Source organism: Ruditapes philippinarum, unplaced genomic scaffold (assembly GCF_026571515.1).
Source record: "Ruditapes philippinarum isolate M1 unplaced genomic scaffold, ASM2657151v2 ctg165_1_1_1_1, whole genome shotgun sequence".
NCBI classification, from domain to species: domain Eukaryota; kingdom Metazoa; phylum Mollusca; class Bivalvia; order Venerida; family Veneridae; genus Ruditapes; species Ruditapes philippinarum.
In genome coordinates, this window is record NW_026859880.1 from 293326 (window position 1) to 320488 (window position 27163).

The 27163-nt window shown below is 31.3% G+C and overlaps 1 protein-coding gene across 1 annotated transcript in view; it reads left to right on the top strand.

Annotated features, from left to right (window-relative positions):
* Positions 1–12447: 12447 nt before the first annotated feature.
* Positions 12448–27163, top strand: part of LOC132758187 (ATP-binding cassette sub-family F member 3-like) — a 30531-nt gene continuing 15815 nt past the window's right edge. Inside the window, exons 1-12 of the mRNA XM_060749743.1 lie at positions 12448–12537; positions 16501–16645; positions 17009–17147; positions 18106–18206; positions 19863–19985; positions 21211–21315; positions 21621–21779; positions 22447–22596; positions 23270–23326; positions 24356–24378; positions 25026–25081; positions 26866–27066. Of these exons, the coding sequence (XP_060605726.1) occupies positions 12450–12537; positions 16501–16645; positions 17009–17147; positions 18106–18206; positions 19863–19985; positions 21211–21315; positions 21621–21779; positions 22447–22596; positions 23270–23326; positions 24356–24378; positions 25026–25081; positions 26866–27066 (1347 nt within the window). The 5' untranslated portion in view covers positions 12448–12449. The remainder of the gene's footprint in view (positions 12538–16500; positions 16646–17008; positions 17148–18105; positions 18207–19862; positions 19986–21210; positions 21316–21620; positions 21780–22446; positions 22597–23269; positions 23327–24355; positions 24379–25025; positions 25082–26865; positions 27067–27163) is intronic.

The following is a 27163-nucleotide window of genomic DNA, read 5'->3' on the forward strand; positions in this document are numbered from 1 at the left end:
GCACTTGAGTTATTGATCCAAACTGTCATCAAATGGTAGATATATCTCATAAAAAAATTCACGTCTGTCATGTCAAAATATCGTCAGTGGAATACCTTTTGCATGATTTTGTTATGAAATGTATTGAAAGATCTCTCCTAAGCATCATTTAATAATGGTAATAATGCAAATAAATTTCTCGAATTCTGATTGGCTTTAAATGCTTTGTACACTCGTGCCGTATATACCATGAAAATCTGAACACTCACAATTAATGGTATATTCTCCATTTAACTGTCATTATTTCAAAACGATAGTGAAAAGTTACATCGCTATGATGACTTTAAATTTAAATTATTTTTATTGCGCAGCATTCGCATAGCTGAACGTTCAACGTCATCTTTACGTGTATATTTTTTCGTTGTGTCTGGGTACACGGGAGAATACAGTTTTGCTGGCAGCAAAAATACAACTTTCAACATCTGCGGATGTTTCAAAATTCTAAATCTTACCAGTTCATGTTAAATGTTGAATTCTGCTAAAGCCGGTGCTAGGGGGTGTGGACGGTAGTTTGCACTTGACAGTACCGTCCATGAACAGGCTCAATCAAACCGAGCCTGCAACATTTTCAATTTTGCCGCGTTGGGCTTTCTTTAGGGATTATTATTTCACTCTATTTTATCGTCACAGCGTTGTTTGTGCCGTGTGGATGCTGTAAAAAGTCGCCCCGTACATTCAATCAGGGATGTTATATTTCCGATCCTTAAAGATCGTTCAGCATGGCATTTTTGTTGTGCTTGAGATATTTTAGTTCTATCTATTTGGCACCTTTCTTGTTGGGTGGTTCCAGTATTCCTCACTTGAATACTATTGAACCACCCTAAGGATATGAGGTCTGCTTTTTAAATTTGTCTTTTGACGTTATATCTGTGATATGCAGGCTTCATAACCTCAGATCCCCTTTCAAAATTCCATTTTATTTAGTTCCGCCCATTGTTTTCTCGTTAAAGGGCACACGCATTTTTTTACTTGGGGATCATATGTCGCTTTTCATGGAATGGCACTAACATGTCATTGAAGGTTCCATGATAACCGCCATATGAACACATCTGCGGATGTTTCAAAATTCTAAATCTTACCAGTTCATGTTAAATGTTGAATTCTGCTTAAGCCGGTGCTAGGGGGCGTGGACGGTAGTTTGCACTTGACAGTACCGTCCATGAACAGGTTCAATCAAACCGAGCCTGGAATATTTACAATTTTGCCGCGTTGGGCTTTCTTTAGGGATTCTTTTTTCACTCTATTTCGGCTAGCGTCTCGGGTCATATTTATCTCATTCAGGCTATTTTCTTCCATACCTGATTTGCTAATAATATCTAATCTTCTCTATCAAGTATTAAAACATACAATTTTATTGATACAACAAAACTTAAATAAGCATTTGACCAATTTTAAAGACGTCATACAACACTTTACCTTTGCTGTTTTGCAGATAGAATTGGTTCATCAGAGATGATGACAGATGCATAACAATTACATATTGCGCTAGTTATTTTATTAAGTTTTCAATGTCCACTTCACATACTTGCAAAATTTCAATACTTTCTCGTTTTTTGCACCATATTCTTAAATGGTCTTCAATCCTTTGATATTGTTTTCAAATTAGGTTGTAAAATCTCGTGATTATATCGAGCAAGTACCTAGTTGTCAACTAATAAAACAGTGTATTGATGTGTACATTACACACTATATTATAGTTTTTATTTACATGATCTTTGTCTTTTACTTGAAGATTTGTCCTAGATTTATAGAGCAAATCTTCAGCAGGTCTGTGGTATATATTATTCAAGTGTTTTCAATAATATTTAGGTAAAAAGTACTAATGTTATAAAAGCTGTGTACTGTTTAGAGTCCTGCTGGGCAGCTTGCCGGTGGTCTTGTGTTGGAGGATGCATTTGTTGCCCTTCCTTGTTGATCATGTTTTTCATATTTTACATAATTAACAGATATAAGCCAAAAGTTCAAATTATTAAAATTTTGAAGCGGAAGGTACTTCCAGGAAATTGATATTTTATCATGCATAGCAAAATGGTGAATAAAGTTAACAAATGAGCAAATACTTTACTATTTTCTATATCATCATACAGAATAACAAAGTCTTAGACGTTTAATCCATTTTTTCAACGCTTCTACATACTAGTAGTTATCCTTAGGTATACGTTTCAGTTCTGAGTCCGAGATGCTTTTCTTTGCATGAAAGAGGAAGAATCACAGGGTGCCAAGTCTGGGGAATAAGGTGGATATTTAAGGAGAGTTTTTGTCCATTGTGTGCAGGGACGTTGCCGTGCAAACAATGCATGCCTTTTATACCGGACTAAGAACGAACTTTATTGCAGTGTTTTAATTTTTGTTGTCTTTTTTTCAATTTTTCTTAACACGACAGCTCTATCACACATGGATGTGATAGACGACCTCTAGAAATTTGAACAACAGTTTCACGGGTATTTAACACAATAACATACATAACTTTCTTAACGCTTATCACTCGCCTGGCAATGCATGGTCGACAAACATTTTTGTTTAAAATAGTAAAAAATTCTGGAAACAAAGTGATCCCTCGGAAGCATTAATCACAACAAAATTACAAGATAATTGCAGACTCGGTTTCATTGAGTCTGTACATGAGGGATAATGAATACGTGCTCACGCCCCCTAGCACCGGCTTGAGTGGTACTCAATTCTCAACACTTAATAGTGCTGGCATCAATGATCCCGAATGACCAGAAAAACCAGCTTTCATCCCCAGTCAGAATGTTAGAAAATGGCTACAGTTATGTTTAAAATACATTTTAAGTAAATTGCGAGCGCATTTACCTCGCTCCTTCTCCTCCTGGTCACATGTTAGCATATGGCGTATCCATCTAGCAGTTATTCGCCTATATTTCAATTGATTCAATTCGTGCTTAGTATGTAATAATGTACAAGAGAAACCGAAACATGTAATTATGATTATAAAGAAATGAATCCGTAAATGTGAAAGAAGGTTGGTTGCTCTGTTTTTGAGTCACATCAATACCATTATAGTCATATAGCAACTTAGAGTTTTCAAGTTGGAGGAAATCTCAAGTGCCCATCCGTGCATTATTGCAAGCACACGCGGACACTCGAGTCAAAACCCCTTACTTTATAAGGCCGGATGGATAGCTTCCTCAACTGAAATAGCTTTTAACTCCCGGTGGGATTCGAACATATAGCAATGAGGGGCCGGCGACTCTTTTAGAATTGGTTAATTTCTTAACAGGGTCAAATGATTTATAACATTGGTGCCAGAAGTAACCACATACGATATTTGATCAGTTTACCAAAAAATATGTTTCAAATTAGATTAACAGAAAATCAAGGTTCCGATGTTACTCTTTGCTTTATAGTCAATGTATTTGTGTTTAAATAAAATAACAGACAAAATGTTATTGCTAAGTATTGTTCCCGAAATTTGGCATCTTCAACGCGGACCAGAATGTCTTTTGTAGAGTAGATATCTATTCAAAATTAGCAATTAGAAGCAGTATTTATTGAAATAACACATGCCTTATGTGAAGTGTATGTAAACTATCATAATTATGGATCCCCTGAGCAGGTAATTAATGTTATAGCTAACACGTGCAATGTGTCTTATTTACTCTACAATACCCAATGGAGACAGTTTCATTTCCTGCATTCCAATATTTCTTAAAAATCATTTACCTTTGTTACCCCTTGGGCAATTTAGAATAAATAAATTTGGAGGCAAAAACATCAGAATAGTTTGGTATATGTTCGTAGTTAGTTTATTGAAATAATGAATTTGCACAAAAGAAACAAGTTTCAAAGAATCATATGAACATTTAGAGTTCGTTAGTTGTGAGTACACAGTATGTGCGAAACAAAATGGTGCATTGAACAGTTGTGAACCAAAATTTATTAAATGGACATGATAAAAAAAAACTTGACTTTTCGGTATTAAAGGCACTCTTCTAAGGTCTTTTTGATATTTCGGGACTGAAAATAACTTTTCGAGCTTTAATATTCCTTTGGATGTAAATCTGTACCAAATACTTGTGTACAAAAGTTCAGATCATTTGCTCGCTTTGTTTTCAAGACTAAGCATACCTTTTGTGTAAAATGACCTAAGATTGAAAAGCGTTGCAACACTTTTCAGTCAAATGGGACAATAAGTAGCAGGAAAATACGATTTTTAGATCTTTCTGAGTATATTTCTTGATTATCATTTTTATATCTTTCTGTTTTAAGTACCCCAGCTGATCTATGTAAGAAAATTCAAATTTTATGTTTGAAGGCGTTTGGACCTCAATAAAGTTCCTTTTTATTTTTATGAATAAAAGTGTTTAAATGAAATATTTTCCAGGAATAGAGCAAAAAGGTTTTGAATTTAATATCATTACACAATACATTAAATAATGCAAAAGTGCTTTTATCTCTTATGTTATTCAGAATTGACGCTCTTCAGGACGATGACCAACATAGGAAAACTGAATATACATTTTTAAAAGAAAACATTATTCAAATGGTCGAACATGATATAGTATCATGTAGACATTTATTTTTCATTGTCATACTGTTTCTTTACAACTTGCATCTATTGCTGGTATATCTAAATGATGTGAAGCATCCTCAACCATGACGATATTATAACTCATATGTTTATAACTAACCAGTATTGGTACTTGGTTAAATGACATAACAAAGGTACTTTGTCTTTTAAATAGCATAATTATCAACAATTCAAACAGTTTAATTTTTAGTATAATCATTTAGCACATTCACATTCAGCTATGATATAGTTATATTAATTGCTGTTATTCGCAGCTTATATGTACTATTAAAATTGATGTGGATTCATTCAAACTAAACGGTGTTAAAATATATAACTTGTTTGTATGTGATGACAAAAATGTACCTTTAGTTTCAAGGAAATAGTATCAAAAGGTTTATTCGAAATTTATACATACAAATACAGCAATCCCCAATAGAAACATTTCAAAAAATGTTAAAAGTTATATGTACAAATTGAGGAGTAAAATAAACTAATAGAGACAGTTTTATTGTCTTATACTCCGCACAAGACTTATTTGTTTTCCCTAGAGAAACTTGTATCAGAATTTGTAAGAATTGTTACATGGTTCTTCTAAATAAAAAAGAAACAACTCATTATTAAAACAGAGGATTTGAAATTTCAAACATATGTTACCGGTATTTATACCAATTGTATATGTATGCATGATGTTTCCATAAATGCCATTCCTTCTTGTGGACCCGAAGCTGAAAAAAACGGATTTTGATATCCAAAGATCCCGAATTCTTTGTAGAATTAGTTTCTGTGAGGAGTATTGATTTATATTTCCATGTTGTTTTTGTTTGAGGTTTATCTCTTGCTGTTCTGTTATTTTCTTACCACAGAAAAGCAAAACAATGTTGTTTAATGTCTCAATCTATGTTTGGTATTTCAGAAAAGGCATTATAAAACCTTAAAATTTACAATTATTTCTTTGTAAAGCGGTTGAGCAGGTGCACTTTGTATGAAAAGTTTATCTGTTATTTTGTCCCTTTGGGAATGTCATTTATATAATAATTAGCACATGCGATATGTTTTACTACCATTCTATTACTCAAAGGACTCATATTGTATTTTCTGACTTCCGATATATCTTTTATAATTGACCTTTGTTCCTCCCTTGGATGTTTTGGATAAAGGAATTTGTATATGATAGACAACAGACTAGTTGGATTAGATAAAAGTCGGGTTTTCCGGCCGAATGCCGTCTGAAATCAGTCTGATTTCATGTAAAGTTTACAGGGAAGAACTGAATATAAGAAGAACTTTCATTGGTCATTTTAGAATAACAAACTAAAATCTAGGAATTCCGTTGGCCATTCTAAAATCAAATGTAAAGGATAGTTTTTGCCATTCTAAAATAAGATTTTAAGGATAGTTCAAAATAAAATGTAATGGATAGTTCTTGCCATTATAAAATAAAATGTAAAGGATAGTTCTAAAATAAAATATGCAGGATAGTTCTTTAACTTTCTAGTTAAATTGCTCTGATATTCCAGTTCTGTTTAACCATTACTTTATTTACAATATTTCATATTTTCACACTGCCAATAACGCGTATGATTACAAAAGTTATAAAGTCAAACGTAAATACAAGTCAAATGGGCTTTTAAAGAATAAATACTGTAAACTAGAAATTGTTCTCCATTGAAGAGACAACGATATCAATATTTCCTTATAATTTAATTTCTATGTTAACGAATGTTATTGTTATTTTTTCTTAGCTACAAGAAAATAGAATGTCATTGTTATGTACGCATTGCTGACATTTCTATATGTACAAAACATATGCAAGTTAACCAGTTTTACTTCGACCAAGTATCTTTTTTAAAGGTACTTCGTGTTGTTAATGAATTTGGGCACACACTGGTTCAAGACAATGATCACAATACATTCAAATTTCGTTTTCCTATCATTTGACTGGACTTAAATGAACTTTTAATTCATTAAGACTTTCGTTTCATCTTAGATAATGTTACTGAAAATTCACTTGAAATATATTATTATCGAGCAAGAAAATTGTATTCCTTCAATTTTAAAAATTCAAAATAGAGCAGTTACAAAATATCACAATTTCGATATTTTACGTTTTACAAAATAACTATCTGTGCTATTTTTGTCATCATATAGGCATGTGTGTACGCGCACACGTGTCCGGCGTGTGTGTGCGCGCGTGTGTGCTTGGTGTTAAATGGCACGAGTAAAAAAGCTCAACCGTTGACTAAAATTGATAGAACATTAAAAATAATAAGTGTACTCAAAGTTAAAAGCACATGAAATAGTTTTATGCTAACCAGGACTAACCAGAGAATAGTATAAATAATTCAATGCACAATTCTATATTCTATAAGGTTCTGACATATAACAGATGGTGACACAAATGTTGTTTTTTCCATATTCATATTTTCCCGATGTTTATCCCATAACGATCGGGCACTTATTAACAATAAATTAAACATAACCTTCAGTTTTATTCTGGTTAAAGGCCTATTATGCCTGAGAGATGCTATCATGTTTTTTTCTCAAAAACTTTTTTATTTTTGGTATCTTGTTACAGTTCGAAAATAATACTCATTTGCAATATACATGAACTAGCTTTTGCTCCTTAAGCTCTATTGATAATGGATATAGTTATTATAGTAAATTAGTATTTTGTATGGAAGTCTTTGTTTACCTTTACTTCACAGTTCTAAACATTCAACGCTATTTACTATATTTGCTGAGCATCTTACATGCTCTTATCACATTATTAAAACATTATTAAACACAAGTTTAACATATCTAAAGAATTTAAGAAATATGGATAGCTGAGCATAATACATTTTGTGTTTCCTGAATGCTGGCATTATCTTCAGTTATTATTACATTACTTTAAACCTTAGAAACTATTATAGAATACATCAAAGAATTTAAGAATCTCTGAAAATAAATCAAAATTCTTATTTATAAATACGAAATGATATCTTGTTACTGTCAATTAGAAACTTATCTTGTAAAAAAAAGTGACAAAGTAACTATTCGCGTGATATGTCAGACGTGGTTGTAGAATCCTATTATTTCAGGGCGGAAATAATCGGATTATATCGAATAATACACTAATTAGGTTCTACAATGAGTTTTAAACTATAATAATTGATGATTCTGTATAATAGTGATAATGGTCCGTGTAATGATTGCGTACATATTGATTCAGGTACGGCAAAAGAGCAAAAGAATAACTGATGTAGGTCAAAACTTTCTGAACTTAGCGTAGCATCATATGATCATTGTTATAGCATACGTTAAAATATATCCAAATAGTTTATTGATGTCTGATCAATAAGTTCGTGTTTAAAGATTAGATCTAGAAATTAACAGACCGTAAACATAACATAAAGTTTAACCAGCATTTAACATAGTATACATGTATATTATTATAACAATTTAAATCCTGGTACAGCAAAGAGATCAAATTGTTTTTGTTTGTTTGTTTTTTTGAAGAAACTTTTTGGTTTATACATGAGTTCGATTCATAGAAGTTCTACATGTATGTAAAATATACTGATAGTATTTGAATGGGAAATCATTTCTTCAAGGCACATTATGCCTCGGAAATCCATATATTTCTGATTTTTTAGAAATGTTTAAACACGTGTTTAATAATGTTTTAATTACGGATTTAGAGAAAGTTAGATGTTTGACAACTGAAGAAAGTAGCGTTGAACGTGCAGTAATGTGTCATAAAGGTAGCAAAATGTAAAGAAAGTAGTATTTTGACTTCATAGAAAATTCTTATTCACTGTAATCATACAAATTGCAAAAGAGAAAAGGAAGCAAAATGTAGTTAATCTTTATATGGCAAATGAATTTATTTTTCTTGAAACTGTAACAAGAGACCAAAAATAAAAAGATTTTGAGAAATAAAAGTGATAACATTATTGAGGCATAATGGGCCCTTAAAACACTTCAGATTCAGGCCATGGATAGGAAAATACAAGACAACATATTAAATCTAAAGAATTTATGGCAGTATTATACAATCCGGATACATATTAAACATAGCATATCATATCAAAACAAGCTCTCTCTGGAGACTCATAAACATTGGTTAAAAACATTTTGAGTTTCCATATCTTTTATCACTAAAGAACGCTTTGGGTTCTTTTTATTCTAATTTCTCGCGTATAATTTTATTATTGATCCCATAGCGAGTGTTGTCAGAAATCAGAATAACTCGCATATCTTTGTTCTATTAATATGTAATAATTGTTGTGCTCTTGTTTTAGTTATAATTGATATACTGTGTAAAGTTATGAAATGTATGCGTCTCTTTGTTGAAATTCACGCCGACATTTGTTGGTTATATGATTGCTGGATGAAGACATCAGGTTTACACAACGTGCATTATTTAACAATACATAATAGAATATCTTATTCTATACACAAATGAGCCGCGTGACAACAAAACAAACATAGTGGGTTTGCGACCAGCATGGATCCAGACCAGATCAGGATTCATGCTGTAAGCTATCAGTTTCTCTACTTGTAATAGGGTTGGTAAGCGAACATTATGGATGCGCAGACTGGTCTGGATCCATGCTGGTCGCAAACCCACTATGTTTGTTTTGTCATGACGCGGCTCAAATTATTTTTGGGAAGATGATTCTTTCAGTATTTATATGGAACACTTTAAAAAGCGTCATCAAATAAAACTTTTTATTTTTGTCGTTTGTTTGTTTTTGCTTCTTGTTGCTGTTGTTGTTGTTGTTTTGCTTTTGTTGTTGTTTTAATGAGATTTTTTTAAGTGTTCTTTTAAGTCTTATTCATATACTGTATAGTATTGTACATATATAATTCGAATGAAATTCCAAAACATGACGTAGGGTTAAAATTCCACAAAATCTTTGACCCACCATCGTATAATTTCATAGCAGTTCTCAATAACATAGTTAGTTATGTTTTTAAATGCTATCTCCTAATCTCAGGTGTTGAATTTTGACCTGGAATTATCAGACCCTATCCAGAGAAGCCCCTCTAAATCGCGGTATGCAAAACGATTTAAAAATGAATTATTGAAGTGGTTTGGCTTGATATATAATTCAAAGTTAGTATTTTATAGAATAAATAACCCAAGTAACTACTTGACTTATATCTCTTATCTAAGAACTTCGCTGCACTCCATGGTTTCAATGTTAATGTTGTTGTTATTTTTCCCAAGAAATGATATACGTAAATAATGTTCATATTCCTCATTCATATCTAACATATAGACGGCTCTCCTGTGAGAAATAAATATTTGTTAAATATCGTTTAGACAATATGAGTTAACCTATCGTTTATTAAATCAGATATTAGTATTTTTATACATTCCCTTAGATCATTAATATATTTTGTTTGCTTTCTTTCATGGTGGTTTCAGAATCTTTCGTATTTTGTTCATGTTACCATTCACATGTCCTTCGATAACAATATTTCAGTAGAATTAGGAGTTTGAACAAAGGTTTATGCTTTAATATGATTATTAATTTTATAATTAATTATTTGATTATTTTCCTCTTGAATGTAATATTAATTCTGAATATTCATGACAAGCTATATGACCTTATATAAACGGTTATTTGCATATAATTATTACAAACAACCGAGCATATGTACGACCATATAACATGTCAAGAATATTTATAACGAAATTATAACGCAGCAACGGTTCCTCTTAAAAGAAAAAAAAATGAAATTAATTCATAAATTCACAGCATCCTTTTATAAAGTTTAAAATTATAAACATCACGATTATCCAGTGAAAATCGGTGTTACAACTGTGCAAAATTATAATATGCAAACTATTCGACTATGCTTTGTAAAATTTAAAAATAGTGGTAGCCTGGTGAAACCTGTATATACCTAGTTTTTCAATTCATTAATTCCGATTTAACAAAATAACTATCATAGTGAACATATTTTCTTGGTGTTTGGACGTGTTATTTCCCAAACCCATCCCTATTTCTATCTAGTTTATGAAATAGTTTATTTTCACAGACCGTCATTTTGCCCCCGAAAGAAAAACCTTAAAACATTATCGACACCTGCAATGTAATAAGCGTCCAAAACAAGAATTGTTAAGAAGAATGTGATATTGTGAATGTACAATGTCTACAGTGCTGATCCCTTGGGTAAGTTATAAATGTGATACTTAGCACGTGTAAAGTGTCTTATTTGTTTAACATTTCTCAAAGGAGATATTCTTATTTTCGCCTTCCATCATTATATTTATCTTTATTTATCTTTTAACCATAAAAGCTAACGGAAATGAAATATACGAGCCACAAGAATGATTTTATAATGGTTTGCAAAGAAATTACTGTAAATTTATCTGCCACCAATGCTACTGTTTTGGATAAATATTTACTTGTTTAATTAGCTAATTGTATGCGCGAATGTTAAAGAATCGTTGTTGGTTTAAACTTTTAACATTTACTTGGAACTATACCTATATTTATATCTATATTGTTTTAGATTAGAGAAGCGTGCGTAATGTATGAATATTAGATCGAACATTATCAGGACTTTCTAGAAAAGTTCCTCTGAAAAATGTTTTAATAAACAATGAAGATAAATACAAAATGTATGTGCATTATTGGACTGTTGATTGGCGTATAGAGATGATAAAACAAACAAACAATGCAAACACTTATGTTAAATATCTTTAAAGGGGAATTTAATGGTTGCTTTATTGGAAAAAGAAATATATCACATATCTAAATTTGCTTTTTATCACAACATTACATAGGTTTTCAGATAACTATTACTAAATTATAACATTAACTGCATTCAATATAGGTTGTTGTCTTTTTATTCAGTATAACATAAAAAAATCGTAAAACTTTTATTTAAGGTGCGACTTTTAAGTTGTATACATATAAGGGAAGCAACTCTGTAAAAGTTACTGTACAGTACAGTAGAAATCTACAGAGACAGGAATTTCAACGAAAGAAATATCAAAATGTGTTTTTCTTTTAAATGCTACTATCAGATCTAGCAAATATGTTAAAGACATTCATTTTGTGTTACTTTTTGCAGATTAATATGAATTCTTAATATGTAAAGCATTGCGTTCCTTAATTGCAACATTTCAAAATAATTACATCTACATGTTAACAATGTACATTGCAACTGGGATAAAATAAATATTATGTGCAAGATAGCATATATTCTCTTTTAAAACGTTTCTATTCGTCGAAATATTATAATTGTTTAATATAAACTAATTAAAGACAAGTAGACAGCCAATCAATTATTCTAGAAGCCGTCCTGTCGCATTAGATATCCCTTGGGTACGGACTTGTCATTTGTATATATATTTCAATTTAGTAAAATGGTTTAAATAAAATGTTAACGAATGACTTACCTCATGGGATAGTTCTTATTTATAAACTATATTGTATTGAGCCTATAGTTAATATTACATAACTTATACAGTTTAACACTTCTCATATAAGCCCGAAATAAATCATTTTGAATATCTAAAAACGGTTAAAAATATATTGAAATATAGCAATGTCAAAATGACGGACAGAAATATTTTGAAAAGAACTGAAGGTATTTAGTTCTATATATGAAACATCCAATGTAATATTTCATAGATGGGTTTGTTAACGGTTAAGTCCCGTTGTTTATTTCCCGCCACAAAGTTTCTCAAATCAAATCAAATCAAATTAAAATTTATTTATTGTCGGTAATTATATATAACATTTTACAAAGCATAAACTATGTATAGCTTTTGACCGACATGTTTATTCTCGTTCATGGCCCAATCCTGTCGATTCTAAATTAGTAGTCTTTTGCCTATGTAGGTTTGTTATTCTCACAATTTATTGTTAACATGATAATCACCAAAATGGCCGACTATGAAAAATTCATCACCGGCTGTTTTCCTTCAATAGATCCAGAAATTGTCAGTTATGTTACTGGTGAGTTAAAAATTAAATACATCGATGTCAAAACTATTGTTACATCGAAAGATCCAAAACTTTACCATAGATTACATCGTGATAGGCTCTTAAAGTAACTTTTTTCAACCTTGTAATTTTGCCCACGTTGATCTGACAGTTTAATATGTTGTGCAATACTTGGTATCGACCCGCCCAGTTTTCACTCATTCTATTCCTTAAATGTAAATCATGCCAAGTTTTCATTTACCTTTATACATAGTGGTTGGCAATAACCAGAGCGACCACCAGAGCTAGATAGAATTTTTAATTTTTGGCACTCTCAGTGTGTCAGTTGAACAGGTCTAGGATTTCATGATATTTATGGACTGTCAGTAAATTTATGGATAGTCTATAAATTTAAAGATTTTTCGGTCCATAAATTTACAGATCCTCGATGTTAAATTTGCTTTTTTTAGTTTTATACTAAAATCCGCAGCTTAAAACAAGTTGTTATATAGCTTAAGGTCTTCAGCGTACCCGTTTATATATATGACATGACGTGAACGCTGAAGATAACCCCGTAGGGAAAGTCCACCAATAATCGTGCCAGGAATCTGACACGCTCGTATTTATTAATCGAACATGCCACTAAGTAAAGTGAAGCATACCTTGATAATAACGATATATAATCTGTTGATAAGCCAATAAATGGGCAGATAAAAATCTTATTAGGAACATAAACTACCTAATAGTTCCGACAGGTAAAATTTCGCACTTGGCCGCCATATTGTCAAAATGTTTGACCAAGTGATTACGAGATTGACCTTATGAACCCATGTGCCTCCAATATTTTTTATAGATTACTTTTTTTTTAAGATGTTGAAAAAAGGTTATTTACTGACTGTTATATTCAATAAAAATCATAATTAAATACTAAAAAAAATTATGAAAAATAAATAAAAACATTATCATTGATAAAAAAAATAATCGAAATCATGTCGACAAAATGTTCTAAATATAGTACACAACTCTATTCAAATCTGTTCCCGCGAATGACGTCATACGAGATCTCGCGTGGCACATGAATGTCATGGCCGACTGTAGTCGGCGAAAATTGAATGTTTTACAGTTTAAATAGGCAATTTTAATGACGGTATTGATATTTTATTACTGAATTGGTTTAGAATACGATATTTAAATAATTGTTTACCGTAAAATGCACAAGAATTGATCGGGTCAAGTGTATTTGCAAGTGAAAAACAAGAATAAATCAACTTATGTTATTCTGGTTAGGTTTCGTAACGGGTCTAATCCAAAACTTTAATGCCGCATCTGATGAAAAACAAAAATGTTAAAAAGCGGCTTATAAAGTTTTGGAAGCCAGAACTAGTTGTTATATTGATTGTTTCTATTAACAAAGGTAATGAGATAAGTTTCATCTTTGTATGATGACTTTGAAATTTTTGTTAAAAGTGAAAATTGAAAGTCATCAAATTGTTCTGAATCTTATCATACTGTTACATTTAATCATATTATCAGTAAATTTATTCTTATTAACCTGCGGTTTTTAATTTTAATACAACTTATACTATTTTCGCATTTAATGTCTATAAATTTACAGATAGAAAAATCTGTAAAATTATAGATGGTCCATAAATTTACAGACTGTCCATAAATATCATGAAATCCTAGACCTGTTGAAGAAAAATAAATTGGTGTATTGAAATTTGAATGAAACAGAATTATATCGAAAGATTACTATGAAAAAGGCAAAACCTCTTAGCAAGCTTGATTTACTTTTATGGTGAAATAATATAAAATAATCGTTCATTTATACTAAATTACTTTACATTTCTGTTTTAAAACCGTCATTCGGTATGTTATACATTGCTTCCATTTATTTGGTTCCCTGTCCTATTATGGTTCCTATTAAAGTGCCCAGGACACCAGTCTAGGAAAATGTTTTCAATCAGAATTCCTCGGCTTTTATCGTTATCTTGAAATTTGAAAAGTTGCGATGTGTCTGTGTCAATTCAGTACTTCTGACGAAAGTTTTCAAAACCATCAGGCATCACTATCTAGCAGGTACTCGTGTTACCGTAATTCGGTAAAGCAAGCTTTGCAAGCAGGCCCTTCAGGCAAGCTCTTTGAGCTAGCTATTTTTTATTATTCTCATATACGCTGTACCAAACTAAGAAAAAAAAAAACAAGATAAAGAAAAGAAAAACGTTCTTCCATTTATTGTGACATATAATCCGTCCTTACCTAATATTGGAAATACTATTCATAAATATTGGGACCTACTAAATCTGTCAAAAAACGAAGGTGTTAAAAATATTCACAATAACTACACACCCATAATTGCCTATAAACGTCCAAGAAACTTACAAGACTTTTTAGTTAGATCTAGATTGATACTGACAGTGACTTTACATCACATTCTGGAGGTTGTTGTAGAAAACGCTGTTCTCATTGTGTTCGTATTAATAGTGGTACGTCATTTTATAGTTCAAATACAGGAGAGATATTTGACTTACGTCAACATACTAACTGTCAAACCAAGAATTGTATATATTTGATAACATGTAAAAAATGTAGCATGCAGTATGTTGGTCAAACCAAACAACCTGTGTCTAAACGAATGAATAGCCATAAATTTGATATATGCAATTTTGTAGATCCTGCATTCTCCACTAATGTTGCAAATCATTTTAATAAGGACGATCATAATTTTACCGACTTTTCATTTATGCCCATAGATGTTGTTTACAATACTTTAGATCGTTTGTGCAAAGAAACATTTTGGATTCATAAGCTAAAAACTCATTTTCCAGAAGGAATGAACACAAAGTTGTTATACTCAATTAAATAATTCATAAAATATCAATCCACGCTACAAATGCTAGAATTACGCCACATAGATATTCGTTTTTTCCTATTATCATTTTTTATAATTAAACCCTATAGGAAATATTCGTATTTATTAATCCGATATCTATTGTGTCGTTTTTATATTTTGATGCTTTGTTTGGTGCACTTATCTCTTTTATCATGAATTGGAATTGTTCGTATTTGTTCGTTTTTCCGCTAAAGTGGGCGTGACGTTAATTGTAAAATTACGACGTCACGTCCGTTGATATTATTATTATTTATTTACCTTGAAAAAGGCATACATTTGCCGAAACGTTGGAAAAATAAAAAATGATATACGTGTTATTGCTGTGACTTTATTATTTTAGTACCAAACTAAGCACATTCTAATAATTCTTAATATTCTAAGTTAATATGAAATTAGGCAAAGCCTATCAGTGATTTTCCTACTTATATAACAGACTCCGAAAAAAGGCCTCTTCCCAATTGAAATTTTCTTTAAATCATGCAGTTTTCCCAAAAATCTTAACTTAAACCAGCTTTTTTACTTCCCAAATCAAAAATTTTAGCGATAAGTTTTCCCAAAATCAGGAGGATAAGGCCTCTTCCCAATTAAGTGAGAAAAATCACTGCCTATGAATGGGGATGTCGGTTAAATTTTTTTTTCATTTTTCCGTTTAAAAGACCTTTGTCATTCAGTATTTCATGCACTGCTTCTGTTTTCACTCGGAACACTTGATGATTATTATTAATCTGAAAAGTTGTGATTGTTCTGTTATAGGAATACCCTGTCTATTATCATTGAGTTACATTGAAATGGCGGCGCCCAACTAGAACTGACGCTTAAAATTTCATTGATAGGTTTAGATCAAATTCTATGTATTCTTTTATAATTTTTTATTTGAATTCCTTTTAAATATACATGTGTAGTCTATAGCTGGGCAAGCCAAAGCCTGGGGCCTTTGGCTTCCCTGTATTAGCTTGTCAATTTCAAAATTATAATCTTTAATGTTTCTATATATTCTATTTACAGAAAAATGTCATTGATATATCAATATAGTTTATCCAGCTTTACTTGTACAACTTGAGAAGTTCACGATTATAGATATATAGATATTGTATTTTTTTCAGGAATGCTTGAAGACTCGGATGTTGTGGCATCCTCAGATGACATGTTTGAAGCGATTGGTCCTTTCTTTGAACAAGTTGATGTTAACAAAACAGAAGATGATATACGTGAAATATGTAACAGATTATATGCTTTAATTGGCAAACAGTAAGTGATGATTTAGGGTTCAATTACTATGTCAGGGCTTTCATTTCTCTATTCCGAACCATTCCCAAATCCATTAGATACAAGTTTTTCCCCTAATTTCAAAAAAAAATACCCCTTTTAAATTTTTTTAAAAATATGCCAAATTCCCCTATTTTATAATTTAAGGGCCTGGGTACAGTTCCCTATAAGGTAATTGGGGTCTTGTATATCAAAATTGTTGTTGATCAAGAGTCAGGTTTTACATCTAATAATGACACAAAACAGTAATGGAATGCGATAAGATTTTGTAAAGTTACTCTGTTCAAATTTAGAGTGTTATTTTGAGAATATGGAAAACAATGACTAAGTATTTGATTATTTCAGGGATACAGTAGGGGAAGTAAGCAATGGTCCACACAAGATTCTAGATGCACCTGTTCACCTTGGTGCTCTGATTGAGGATAAAAAGGACAAGACAGAATCAACAGGCAGTATATGGATGTCAAAAAGGGACAGCACTCTGGTATGTGTGTAACTATTTCTAAAAATAAATTGAAATGAAGAGATTTTGTATCATGTAAAAAATAGCTGTTCAAATACACTAAGTCACACTTTATGTTTTATCAGATTTTATGTAGTAGATTTCTTGAATTAAGTCTTTTTTAGAGCTCTACTGACTTAATTTGTTTTTTTTATGTTGAACTTCAAACCACTGGCCCCTTACTGCTGCGAGTTTGAATCCTACCATTGACTTTGGATTTTTTTATGAGAGGAAGCTATCCAGATATCTTAAGGGTAGTCAGTGGCTCTACTCAGATGCCCACTTGTCCCTGAAGTAATGTATCTGAGGTCTGTATTCACCAGGAAAGCTAGAAGTCTCCATATACCTTAAAAAATGTCAATGTGATTTAACTCTTTCCCTGCTGGGAATGAAAGCAATAATTCTTTGTCATCAGTACAGAGTTAGGCCAGCTTGCACATCCATGCTTTCTGACCAGACTCTATACTGTTGGTTGGCTAGCTTCAAATTTTCGTCTTAACATTCCCAAAAATGATAATAGACAGTTCCAAAAATGGAAGCTAATCAAGTTCATTTTTGAAATCTAGTAGATTGTTTAATTTACCAGTTAAAACCCAACCCAAAATATATATGGATTTATAACAGATGATTTGCTGGCTTTAAGATATATGCTAGAGTTACAATTACATGTAGACATATAGCAAAATGAAAACTGCATAACGGGATTTATTTAAACTTTGCATGCTTTTAGAATATGTGTTTATCAAGAGTTCAACTATTTGAAATAAAGAAGAAGTTACAACAGTTTTGCGTTCAGTCCTCCTTATGTAACACTAGCATGTCATACACCTTTAAGACAATAATGGATTGAGTCCTTAATGTTCCTTCCATATATTCATACATATATAATTATGTTAATTTGTTTCCACAATATCTGTACACCATTATTTATCATTTACAGCAAGTAGATTCTAAACAGCTGGCGAAAGCAGAGGCTCAGATACAAAAGAAACAGAAAAAACAAGCAGACAAAGATGGTGTAGCTTCTAAAAAACCAAATGGGTAATACTTTTATTATTGTGCTTTTAGTAGAACAAAAATACAAGGTTATAAAGTAACAACAAAAGTGAATTTAAAAAATACGCTGATAATTTTGTGTAATTGTAATGCAGTGATTTTTCTCACTTAATTGGGAAGAGGCCTTAGCCTCTTGATTTTGGGAAAAATTATCACTAAAATTGCTAATTTGGGAAGTAAAAAAGCAGGTTTAAATTCAGATTTTTGGGAAAACTGCATGATTTTAAAGAAAATTTCAATTGGGAAGAGGCCCTTTTTCGGAGTCTGTTATACAAGCAGAAAAATCACTGTAATGTTCTATAATTTAATGTAAGTAAAGGGATTACAGTATCAGAATACAAAAATTGAGCAATTAACAGTCTAATGTCTGGCCATACACCATGAAAATGCTGGCTGACTAATGGTGGCATAAATCTTATAATTCTTTTAGCTAGTACTCGAGGGTCATTGCTTACAGGTTGTGATATTTGTTTATCTAGAGATAACAAGATAAATACATGTATATGTAGAAACTAATTTTTATAATGTAATATTGTTATGAATAAAACATATAACCGGTTTCGAATGCAACAGTTCAATGGTTTACCTTGGTTAAAAATCATTGTCAGCAAGATGTGTGAATTTCTCATTGCATTTAGAATTTTATCAAAACAGCATAACACTGGCAAAAATCCCTTATAAAAAATTATAATTTCTGTATTCATATAAATTAAGATTTAGCTAATGGCTAAATTGTCTAATGGCAGAGTGAATCTGGTTTGACCTAGGATGGCTCCTAGCTGTTGGTTAATCTTATGTTCCTTTGTAAACCTGAACCAGTCAGATATTTAAATATGAGAAGACTGGTTCTAAAGTTGTCATTCTTACTTTTAAGTTCTGTTTTCATCCATATTGCATGTAGCACACATATAATACATACATTTATCATATAAACCATGGCGCAGGAGCATAATAAAGCCATTTGATAAAAATGATATTACACTAGTGTAATAACATTTTGATGTGTCGTCATTTGTGTTATATATAAACATAGCGTGAGAGCCACTAATGTTAGTGTCAATAAAAAATGACTCTTTTTAACAGTTAACTGTTCTTATTTTATATATGTAATAGAAAGAGCATCGAAACACGAGGCTATCTGATTTGTACGAGGGGGCATAGCCCCCGAATATAAATCAGATTGCTGAGTGTTTTGATGTTCTTTCTCTTTTGTATCATAGTCAAACATAAAAACACGTTCCTTGATACCACAATATGAAACCCCACAAAAAAGTAACCACTGAACGGGCATCTGAATATGATATTTCCATCGCTATCCATTTCTCTGCAGTCACAATATGTAAACCACGGACAAAATAAACCAATCAATGGGTATGCTCTGGAGTGCGGGTAACTAATACCTGCACTCCAGTCAACGCACTGTACATGTTTATATATCAATTTAACTCTGTCAGATTTTCTACAGAAATATCCCCAAACTATGATACAAGTGATAAATAGAATACTATATTCGTATAGATTCAACATTACATGTATTTAACTCGCATTTTGAAGTTATATCAAATGATTTTATTCAACTTGTTCAATAAATTTAGTATTAAACCTACACGCATTCAATATCGTCTATGTTTATTGCTACAGAGTATTGGATGGACCCACAGCAAGTCAGCAGTTTAATAAACGAGACATGAAGTTTGATGCTTCCGGTGCTAACAGATCGTATGATATCAAAATAGAAAACTTTGATATTGCTTTTGGTGACAGGTAAATATCTCTTGCATAGTCGATCTGTAGTTGCCATTTCATACATTATATTTTAGGTTGAGAATTGTTCAAAGTTTAATGTACTGAATTTGACGGGGTTGATTAATTCACTCGCTGATATTTAAGAATAATTTTACATATTTGTCATTTAGTATCTGTATACATGTTAATGGTGTTGCAAAGTTAAATAGTTATCATTATCCTGTATACGATTCTTTTTTTGCTTTTTTTTCCACAAAGGGGTCATTATTCTCATCATGCAAAATCTTTACCGGAACATTATCATGATTCTGCCTCAGAAATGCCTGAAATTTTTCCTTCTTTAGAAAGGCAAAAATTGTTAAATTTTTCCTTCTTTAGAGAGGCAAAAATTAGTTTTATAAGGTTAAAATAATGGTTTAAAGAGCATAAGAGATGGTTATCAACTGAAATAAATAGTGCTGAATGTAAATTTATTTGTCATGAAAGTACCAACATGTAAGCAAAGTAGTATTTTGACTTCCATACAAAATACTACATGATAATCACTGTAACTGTTCTATCTGCCAAAGGCCATAGCAACTTCATCCTATACCTTACAGCCTTCATAGTTGGACAAAACATGTTTGTAGATTTTCATTTTGGCTTGTATTGAACTATAAAAGTGACAACTGAAATGGTCTTTAATTTGTAAAATTCTCAAGATTTATGAAATTGCACCATAACTCTGTTATTTATGCCCAGATTTTTTCAGGCTTCATTTGTGTTGTAAAAAACGCTTTTTGTTTATTATTATATTCATTTATTTTTATTCAAAGGCACATTATGCCTCAAAATTTATATTTATTTTCAGTTCTTTAGAAATGTCAAACATTTGTTTTTAAATGTTAAAGAATGAATTTAGAGCATGTTAGATGTTTAACAAATGAAGAAAGTAATGTTAAACAGTGCTGTAATATGTCATAAATGTAGCAAAATGTAAACAAAGTAGTGTTTTGACTTCCATACAAAATTTATTCACTATACTTATACGAATTGCTAATACAGCAACAGAAGCAAATGTTAGTTCATCTATAATGGCACATGAGTTATGTTTTGGCAACTGTAACAAGATACCAAAAATATTTTTTTTAGAAATAAAAATGATAGCATATCTGTGGCATAATGGGCCTTCAATAAGTAAAATTATCTTCCAAATAATAATTAATTGTTTTGTTTTATTGGTATATATATTTTACATCTACAGAGTGTTACTTACTGGTGCTTCATTACATCTATCAGAAGGTAGAAGATATGGTTTGTGTGGTAGAAATGGTCTCGGTAAAACTACGCTTTTAAAAATGATCTCTAGGTAAGATTGAGCCAATACCCAGCTGAATTTATCAAAAAACTGCTGACTGTGTAAAACTACTAAATTAGTTTAAATGTACACGTCACCTTTTGAATTTAGAATTGATAACATTGAAAATTTATGTAGGTTAAGTATTTCAATATAACAATAATGTTTATAAGTGTAATTCCAACCCTGTTTGAGTTGCCTTTCAAACCTCAACAGACTTGGTCAGTGAGTTTCTAGAAATTTTTCCAGTAATTTTTTTAATTTTTTATGATAAAATGTAAGCAATATTGTATAGTTTTTTGCTCCTTTTTTCGCAGTGGAAATTTACAGATCCCGTCACACATATCAATTCTGCATGTAGAACAAGAAGTGGTGGGGGATGATACACTATCATTAGACAGTGTTCTAGAGAGTGATGAGGAAAGACATAAACTTCTTACACGAGAAAAAGAACTTAACCAATTACTTAATTCTAGGTAAAATATTCTTTTTACAGAAACTTCATTATTTGATTGGTGACTGTTGGCAAGTTTGTCAGATGATACAGTGTGAACAAATTACTATCTAACTAACTTGCCCTACATTTTCCAGAAGTATTCAATCAAAATTTTCACAGGATGATGTTGATTTTTTTCTTTTGTTTATAATTATATGACATTGGCAGAAAGCTTGAATTTTTATAAGGAAAACATGACTTATTATGGCAACGTCCCAGGCAGATGGGCACGTCGAATTTTGTCCAGAGCATATTTTAGCTTTTCAGAAAAAATATGAAAACACAAGTGGGGACCAATTTCCTTGCCACACTTTTTATTGCCCACACCTCCACCTAAAGCTTTTGTGACGGGTGTATTTTGTGACAATTTCACCCTTGTTTACGATTTCTTGCCATTTGTGTTACACTTTTTAATTAGCATTTGTCATTATGGATCAATTACTTGAAAAAAATAAAAATAATGAAAAGAAAAAGCAACAGGAAAGAGTTCAAAAGATACATAAAAGATCAGTATATTATATTGTGGTGTGAAAAAAAATTTGTAGATTATAAGAAGTGATACGCTGAAAGATTGTGTTACAATGTATATTTCTTTATAAGTCATTATTGACAGAATTATGAATATATGTGACATGTTTTGATTTCAGTGAACACAAGGGGGAGAATTCATTATCAACAGAGTTATCTGAGATCTATCAGAAACTTGAGGCTATTGAGGCAAGTAAAGCCCCGGCTAAAGCAGCTGTGATACTGGCAGGTCTCGGCTTCTCTCCTCAGATGCAGAGAGCTCCTACTAGGTAAGTTTGCTGAAGGGACACCACTGACATTTTTTATTTACAGAACAGAACTAGAAATGAGCCGCGTCATGACAAAACCAACATAGTGCGTTTGCGACCAGCAAGGATCCACACCAGTCTGCGCATCCGTGCAGTCTGATCAGGATCCATGCTGTTCGCTATCAGTTTCTCTTCTTGTAATAAGGTTGGAAAGCGAACAGCATGGATCCTGATCAGACTGCACGGATGCGCAGACTGGTGTGGATCCTTGCTGGTCGCAAACCCATTATGTTGATTTTGTCGTGACGCAGCTCATTTTACAGAACAGAACTAGAAATATTGTTTTGAGATTTTTATATACCATTTGATGAAGTTTTATACCAGTATCATTTGTGCATGATTTCAGATAGTCACTTTTTTCTCCAGAATAATCAGAATAATTTTTGTTGTGCAAAACAAACTAAAAATAAATAGTGATTTTTTTTTGATTTTTTTTTTTTTTTTTTTGGCGAAATTTAATACTTTAAAGAAATTTATAAGAAATATAGTGTGCTATTAAACCTAAACAAATGTAAATAAGCTAAAATATAATGAAGAAGCAGCATTAGAACAAAATGAACACTTATATTGTAAAGAGAAAGTTACATATATTCCAATGTTTCCAGTGTTATTATATTGTGTATCATTAATCTAGGTCACTGTCTGGTGGTTGGAGAATGAGACTGGCGTTAGCAAGGGCGTTGTTTTCAAAGTAAGCCTGTCTTTATATTTTATTTATAGTGACATTATGCCCATCCAAGGGTAAATTGTAAGTGAACAGGTGAAAGACAATATTAAAAATGGTGGATGATTTGTCCAGATTGAAAGATCTATAAGTTCTTATAAGATATTTTAAAGATATTTAGTGGGGATAGAGGTGAATAGATAAATAATGAAATTTATTATATAATCTATAAATAGCTTTGAAATGCCTTTCCCTGATTGGCTAACAAGCAACTTTTTGTAAAAAATAACAGGTCAATATCAGAGTATATTCGCTGTTTTTTTCCTAAAAATAGATTTTCAGAGTATATTCACCGGTTTTTCTTCTAAAAATAGATTTTCTGGAAATCCCAAAAAGAAGCAAGACTTTGACGTGACGTCATGCCAAGTTTGTTGTTATTATTCTGAAAAAACATCGAGTTGGGTGTACATAAGAGTCAAATTAGTCTATATTAGCTACAGTTTTGCATTTTTAAGAACAATAGGGATCAGCATGCCAATGGAAAGGGCCAAATTATGGAAACAGTAGACAAGCTGAAAAATAATGATTTCCATCATATGCAATGGCAGATGTGATAAGCCATATAAAAGCTATTTATAAATTATATAATAAAACATCATATCGCCTCGGTCAATATTAATTTTTTCAGTACATATCACATCATATTCAACAGCTAAAAAGTCCATATTTGTATAATATATGAAAGTGTTTAAAAGAAAATATTTATTGATCTTATATCATGTTAACACATACTACCATAAAATTTACAATTATAACTTTTAAAAACTTTAATAGGTAGGCTGGTGAAACCATCAAGACTGAGATTCTAAATTGACCAATGGTTATTATTCTTTGTGAAAATAAATTTGTACATTTAATTCCAAATTTGTTCAATGTTTTTAAATAAGAATAACAGTAGATTATCAAGAAAAGATTTATCAGAAGATAAGCATAAAAACATGTACAGTAATCAATATTCTGAAATGTAATTTTCAACTCTGTTTTTCATGTTTTCAGACCAGATCTTCTGTTACTTGATCGTAAGTTTGTTTATCTATTATGATATATTTCAACCTCTTTAGTCTATAATGATTTTTATAGATAAAAAAAAAACTTATATTAGGCTTAGAACAGCTTTAGTATCACCATTATAAATGTAAAATGATATATAAATACAAGTATTTGCTAAAAACAGGCAATAGTGCATGTACATGTATACAATGGTAAATGTTTATTTAAAATATTTGTTGAATGAAGGTGTACCTTTTTAGCTCATATGAGTTGGCTTGGTGAGCTTTTAGGATCGTTGAATGTCTGGCGTCTGTCATCCGGCATCTGGCGTCTGTCCATATTTAGTTGGTTAACACTTAATTGGTCGTTTTTTGCTTTTTTATTCTTATAAAACCAATTAAAATAATGCTAAATTCAGGGTTTATAGATTTTTTTGACATTTTGAACATACACATGTGTAAATCTAGCTCTACAAACACATTGCTACAGAATCAAACCATTATGGATAATTGGATTTTGTTTTTCAAATTAATGGCGTGCATCCTTAGCTTGCTGTAAGTTTATTATTGTTTTATTGTATTAATTGATAAAGACACATTCTTAGATCTAAGTTCAGTATTACTTTAAGGAAATTAAAGGACTAAAATAATCTTTAATCGCACAAACTTTTTTTCAGAACCTACAAACATGTTGGACATGAAAGCCATTATATGGCTGGAAAATTATCTACAGGTAAAATTATATTGTCTAAACATTATAATGTGTATTTCATGTAACATTGACTTTCATTGGATAATTATTGAATTTATATAATCAGTATCAAGGGTTGTCTGCAGAACTGCAGTAACTTATATGACATAAAGGACTTACAACAGTTTTGAAGTAAACCCCCATCATATACTCTGCTGCTGTGAAATAGATTAGATTAGAAAATATGGAAACAGTATTTAGCCTTTTAGGACACATGGCATGGGTGATTTCTCCAGATTTTTGCTTGGACATGAAATAATAAAACAGAGTAGTATCTTTGAATGTAATGTTCCGTATTTTTCATTTATGGAAACTTGACGTATTGTCTAATTATGTGTTATCTTTAAATGTAATGTAATGTTATTATGCCCCCGCCATAAAATAGTGTCACCCTGTTCCGTCATTCCGCCATCATCAGTTACCATTCATTATCTTAGTAACGGTTGCACACATTCAACTAAAATTTGACATATGGATATATCATGAGAAAATACAAGCGAAGTTTGAATTTAGTCATGGTCTGATGATGTTTGATAAAATTTTCAGTTTCCATTCATTGTCTCCCTAACAGTTGTACACATTCAGCTCAAATTTAACATATGGATATGTCAAAGGAATGCGCAAGTCAAGTTCGAATTTGGTCATGGGTCGATGATTTTTGGCAGATTTATGCCCCTTTCACTTTGAGAATAATATGAAATTTTCAGTTTCCCTTCATTATCTCCCCAACAGTAGTACACATTCAACTCAAATTTGACATATGGATATGTCAAAGGAATGCACAGGTCAAGTTTGAATTTGGTCATGGTTCGATGATTTTTGGCAGAGTTATGCCTGTTTCACTTTGAAAATAATATATAATTTTCAGTTTCCGTTCATTATCTCCCCAACTGTATTACACATTCAAATCAAATTTCACAAAAGGATATGTCAAAGGGATGCGCTGGTCAACTTCGAATTTGGTCATGATTTAATGATTTTTGGCAGAGGAGTGCCCCTTTCACTTTGAAAAAAGGAAATTTTCAGTTTCTGTTCATTATCTCCCAAACAGTTGTACATATTCAACTCAAATTTAAAATATGGACATGTCATAAAAATACACTGGCCAACTTCGAATATGGTCATGGTTTGATGATAGCTGACAGAGTAATGCCCCTTTCACTTTGAAAAAAATCAGAAATTTTTAGTTTTCGTTCATTATCTTCCGAATGGTTGTACACATTCAACTCAAATTTGACATATAGATACATCTTAGGAATAAGCAGTTCAAGTTTGAATTTGGTCATGGTTCAATGATTTTGGACAAAGTTATCTATCTTAAATGTTGGAAAAATTTTGAATTTTCAGTTTCAACACTCATACTTTTTGAAAGTGTAAACTATGTAGTCATTATTTTGGCTAGAAATATGCAATATTCAATTTACAAAAAGTTTACGCTGAACAGTTTCAGTGCCTTGAACTTTGTATGAGAATGGTTTGTGTAAACATTGATTAGCTTTAAGGGCTTTGAACTTAAAATGAAAAAAGAATAGTTTGTGCAAACAAATTTGGAACTAAATATCATAACATCTGAAATTTTGGCTGCATACAGGGGCATCTGTGGCGTGACTACACATTTCTAGTTTGTGTTTTAGGGTGAATATTGTACATACTATACCAAAAATGGTAAGCAAAAAAGAAACATTTATAAACTCACAAATTTCTTCAACACTCTATAATACTTCTTGCAGATTAATATTTACGGGCTAAATTTATTTTTCTTTCAGACTTGGCCGACAACGATATTAGTAGTATCACACGACCGTTCCTTCTTAAATTCAGTTTGTACAGAAATTGTGCATTTACATGATAAAAGACTGGACACTTATAAAGGAAATTATGATCAATTTGATAAAACTAAAGAAGAAAGAATGAAAAATCAGAAGAAAGAATACGAGGCACAGAAGCAGTATAGAGATCATATACAGGTACATGTGTATAGATAAATAGTGATGTTTTATTTTTTCTTAAACCTTAATCTGCTAAATATCTTAAATGGACTTGCCCATATTTCAATCTGGGCAA